Raw genomic sequence first — 4,916 nt, 5'->3', positions numbered from 1 at the left:
AGGAGATGGGAAGGATGGGCTCTCTGTGCTGCGTGCAGGAGGCGGGAAGGTCGAGCTGTCTGTGCTGTGTGCAGAAGGCGGGAAGGATGGGATCTGTGCTGTGTGCAGGAGGGAGGGGCTCTCTGTGCTGCGGGAGGGAGGGACTCTGTGCAGAAGGAGGGAGGGGTTTTCTATGCAGCAGGCGGGAGGGGCTGTCTGTGGTGCGTGCAGGAGATGGGAAGGATGGGCTCTCTGTGCTGCGTGCAGGAGGCGGGAAGGTCAAGCTGTCTGTGCTGTGTGCAGAATGCGGGAAGGATGGGATCTGTGCTGCGTGCAGGAGGGAGGGGCTCTCTGTGCTGCGGGAGGGAGGGACTCTGTGCAGAAGGAGGGAGGGGTTTTCTATGCAGCAGGCGGGAGGGGCTGTCTGTGGTGCGTGCAGGAGATGGGAAGGATGGGCTCTCTGTGCTGCGTGCAGGAGGCGAGAAGGTCGAGCTGTCTGTGCTGTGTGCAGAAGGCGGGAAGGATGGGATCTGTGCTGCGTGCAGGAGGGAGGGGCTCTCTGTGCTGCGGGAGGGAGGGACTCTGTGCAGAAGGAGGGAGGGGTTTTCTATGCAGCAGGCGGGAGGGGCTGTCTGCTGCGTGCAGGAGATGGGAAGGATGGGCTCTCTGTGCTGCGTGCAGGAGGCGGGAAGGTCAAGCTGTCTGTGCTGTGTGCAGAATGCGGGAAGGATGGGATCTGTGCTGCGTGCAGGAGGGAGGGGCTCTCTGTGCTGCGGGAGGGAGGGACTCTGTGCAGAAGGAGGGAGGGGTTTTCTATGCAGCAGGCGGGAGGGGCTGTTTGTGGTGCGTGCAGGAGATGGGAAGGATGGGCTCTCTGTGCTGCGTGCAGGAGGCGGGAAGGTCGAGCTGTCTGTGCTGTGTGCAGAAGGCGGGAAGGATGGGATCTGTGCTGCGTGCAGGAGGGAGGGGCTCTCTGTGCTGCGGGAGGGAGGGACTCTGTGCAGAAGAAGGGAGGGGTTTTCTATGCAGCAGGCGGGAGGGGCTCTCTGTGCTGCGTGCAGGAGATGGGAAGGATGGGCTCTGTGCTGCGTGCAGGAGGCGGGAAGGTCGAGCTGTCTGTGCTGTGTGCAGAAGGCGGGAAGGATGGGATCTGTGCTGCGTGCAGGAGGGAGGGGCTCTCTGTGCTGCAGGAGGGAGGGACTCTGTGCAGAAGGAGGGAGGGGTTTTCTATGCAGCAGGCGGGAGGGGCTGTCTGTGCTGCGTGCAGGAGGCAGGAAGTAGGGGCTCTCTGTGCGGCCTGCAGTATGTTCTGTTTGTATGATCTCTTTGTTTGGCAGATGCTGCGGAAGAGACCGTCTGGCCTGGTGCGACGGTCAGACAGTCAGCAGGCAGTGAAGTCGCCCCCGCTACTGGTGAGTTATCGCTTGTTCTTCTCTGTACGATACTTACGGGCTCATCCCTGTGTCGTCCAATCACAGCTAACATGTCTTTCTCCCCAGGATTCCCCAGACGGACACCGGGAGCCTGTGATAAAGTTATCGGTGAGTGTTCTGTTAACCAGTGGTCTCTCTGCATCATCCTCCGAGTACTTCTGACATGGTTAGCTCCAGGCAGATGACCACTAGCAGGACCTTCATCTAACCTGTCCCTTCCCACCTTGTGTCCACAGAGTAAGCTCAGCTCGGTCAGTCTCCGTGGGATCAGTAACTCCACCGGTGACATGAGTGCTGAGGACTTCCATGGGAACTATGCCTTTGAGGGCATCGGCGATGATGATTTGTGAAGCTCGCAGAAGGTCCTTCCCTCACCAGCAGAGAGCGAGAGAGATCAGCTGCCAACACTAATATCTATATGTAGCGCTCAGCTTGCACAGATTGGGAGCGGCCAGGCCTGCCCAATACACTCCATAACCCTACAAGGTGGCGCCATCTGCTGCTCGGTGACTGAATGGAGGATTTGCAATATTTCTTCTATAAGGGGATTAATATATAATGTTGGAGAACATGCCAGATGCCATCGTGTGACCAAATGAATGGCATTCTTGCCAAGTAACTTTACCCATCAATCTGCATAATTCCCAGATGCACAAAAGCCAATTTTATACAGTGTAATCAGCTTGTCCAGATTACATGGAGCGTTGCGTTCTAGGAGAACAGGCTTTTCCATGTTGTGCCAACATTGAAGGTGGTATGATGATGTTCTGCAAGGCATTCCTATTGTATGAGGTTATACAGAGATGTCTATCTGGACCGCTGCCGCTTATACCCGTGATGCGCTGGATCGCTGCCGCTTGTACCCATCATATGCTGGACCGCTGCCGCTTATTCCCGTCATATGCTGGCCGGCTGCTGCTTATACCCGTCATGCGCTGGACCGCTGCCGCTTATACCCGTCATATGCTGGACCGCTGCCGCTTATTCCCGTCATGTGCTGGCCGGCTGCCGCTTATTCCCGTCATGTGCTGGCCGGCTGCCGCTTATACCCGTCATGTGCTGGCCGGCTGCCGTTTATACCCGTCATGTGCTGGCCGGCTGCCGCTTATACCCGTCATGTGCTGGACCGCTGCCGCTTATACCTGTCATGCGCTGGCTGGCTGCCGCTGTCCCGGGTATGCCCGTGTGATGATGCTTGTACCCTGAGTGTGCCCAGTTGCCCCCCACTGTGCCCTGTATATTGTGGGGTGCAGCTGCTGTCCCGGTTGTGCCTGTGTGCTGACGCTTGTACCCTGAGGGTGCCCCCCTCTGTACCCTGTATATTGTGGGGGGCTCCTGCAGTCCCGGTTATGCCTGTGTGCTGACGCTTGTACCCTGAATGTGCCCCCCTCTGTACCCTGTATATTGTGGGGGGCTCCTGCAGTCCCGGTTATGCCTGTGTGCTGACGCTTGTACCCTGAATGTGCCCCCCTCTGTACCCTGTATATTGTGGGGTGCTCCTGCTGTCCCGAGTATGCCTGTGTGCTGATGCTTGTACCCTGAGGGTGCCCCCCATCTGTACCCTATATATTGTGGGGTGCTCCTGCTATCCCAGGTATGCATGTGTGCTGATGCTTGTGCCCAGGTGCCCCCTTCTGTACCCTGTATATTGTGGGGTGCTCCTGCTGTCCCAGGTATGCATGTGTGCTGATGCTTGTACCCTGAGTGTGCCCAGGTGCCCCCTTCTGTACCCTGTATATTGTGGGGTGCTCCTGCTGTCCCAGGTATGCATGTGTGCTGATGCTTGTACCCTGAGTGTGCCCAGGTGCCCCCTTCTGTACCCTGTATATTGTGGGGTGCTCCTGCTGTCCCAGGTATGCCTGTGTGCTGATGCTTGTACCCTGAGTGTGCCCAGGTGCCCCCCTCTGTACCCTGTATATTGTGGGGGGCTCCTGCAGTCCCGGTTATGCCTGTGTGCTGACGCTTGTACCCTGAATGTGCCCATGTGCCCCCTTCTGTACCCTGTATATTGTGGGGTGCTCCTGCTGTCCCGGTTATGCCTGTGTGCTGACGCTTGTACCCTGCGTGTGTCCATGTACACCCCCCCTGTACCCTGTATATTGTGGGGGGCTCCTGCAGTCCCGGTTATGCCTGTGTGCTGACGCTTGTACCCTGAATGTGCCCATGTGCCCCCCTCTGTACCCTGTATATTGTGGGGTGCTCCTGCTGTCCCGAGTATGCCTGTGTGCTGATGCTTGTACCCTGAGGGTGCCCCCCATCTGTACCCTATATATTGTGGGGTGCTCCTGCTGTCCCAGGTATGCATGTGTGCTGATGCTTGTGCCCAGGTGCCCCCTTCTGTACCCTGTATATTGTGGGGTGCTCCTGCTTTCCCAGGTATGCCTGTGTGCTGACGCTTGTACCCTGAATGTTCCCATGTGCCCCCCTCTGTACCCTGTATATTGTGGGGTGCTCCTGCAGTCCCGGTTATGCCTGTGTGCTGACGCTTGTACCCTGAATGTGCCCATGTGCCCCCCTCTGTACCCTGTATATTGTGGGGTGCTCCTGCTGTCCCAGGTATACCTGTGTGCTGACGCTTGTACCCTGCGTGTGTCCATGTACACCCCCCTGTACCCTGTATATTGTGGGGTGCTCCTGCTTTCCCAGGTATGCCTGTGTGCTGACGCTTGTACCCTGCGTGTGTCCATGTACACCCCCCTGTACCCTGTATATTGTGGGGTGCTCCTGCTTTCCCAGGTATGCCTGTGTGCTGACGCTTGTACCCTGCGTGTGTCCATGTACACCACCCCTGTACCCTGTATGTTGTGCGGTGCTCCTGCATCACCGGGTATGCCTCTGTGCTGACTAATTGTGTCCAGGTGCCCCCCGCTGTGCCCGGGTACTCCGCTTGCACTCTGTATATTGCCATCTTTCATATAAGACGTATGAATGATCAGTTAGAATCATGGCTTCTCTGTGCCCGTTTGCGGGCGAGGCTGTCAGTGTGTGATCTATCTTCAGAACTGCCAAATTAGGGTTAGATGAAGATGTACATATATAAATATATAGAAAGCCATTGATTTATGCTAAATGATTTTTTGTTAATGAGAAGACTGAATTCTTTTTCTCAGCAGCAGTCTGTATGGAGAATGTAGAGCTGATGTCTGGCTCACAGATCAGTGCAATCACCTGTTTACATTAAATGAAGTCACCGTTACCCAGTGTCCGCAGTTTGTGTGACACATTGCGCGGTGGGAGGATTACACTGTTACGCAGAGCGGATTGGTCCGGGCAGTACTGGTTAATACATGGGCTTTTGACATTTATGGATGTGGAGGATTTATTCAGAACTTAAACAGAATGGACACAGAAGGAAACCATTCAACAAAACACCTGAAATGATGGCACTACCAGCAGATCCAAGCCGGCTTCACGCTCCTGCAAACTCGTCTGTGTCTGTGATTGTCATTGGTATTGCCTGTCTGGGAGATGCTCCGTGAAGCAGAGAGGAGTGAAAAAGGGATG

At 56.0% G+C, this 4,916-nt stretch overlaps 1 protein-coding gene across 3 annotated transcripts in view; it reads left to right on the top strand.

Annotated features, from left to right (window-relative positions):
- SNX17 (sorting nexin 17) overlaps positions 1-4,608 on the top strand; it is a 105,751-nt gene extending 101,143 nt beyond the window's left edge. Inside the window, exons 13-16 of one of the 3 annotated variants that reach the window (XR_014471871.1) lie at positions 1,317-1,391; positions 1,479-1,520; positions 1,649-2,956; positions 3,307-4,608. Coding sequence is in view for 1 of the 3 variants with exons in the window: in XM_083178989.1 (XP_083035115.1) it covers positions 1,317-1,391; positions 1,479-1,520; positions 1,649-1,762 (231 nt within the window). In the remaining 2 variants the exon portion in view is untranslated. Of the gene's footprint in view, positions 1-1,316; positions 1,392-1,478; positions 1,521-1,648 lie in introns of all 3 variants that reach the window. The other 2 variants (XR_014471872.1, XM_083178989.1) reach the window with 2 other exon arrangements.
- Positions 4,609-4,916: the final 308 nt, after the last annotated feature.

This window comes from Crinia signifera, chromosome 3 (genome assembly GCF_055691185.1).
Source record: "Crinia signifera chromosome 3, ASM5569118v1, whole genome shotgun sequence".
Lineage (NCBI taxonomy): Eukaryota > Metazoa > Chordata > Amphibia > Anura > Myobatrachidae > Crinia > Crinia signifera.
This window is presented reverse-complemented; position numbering and strand designations above follow the sequence as displayed.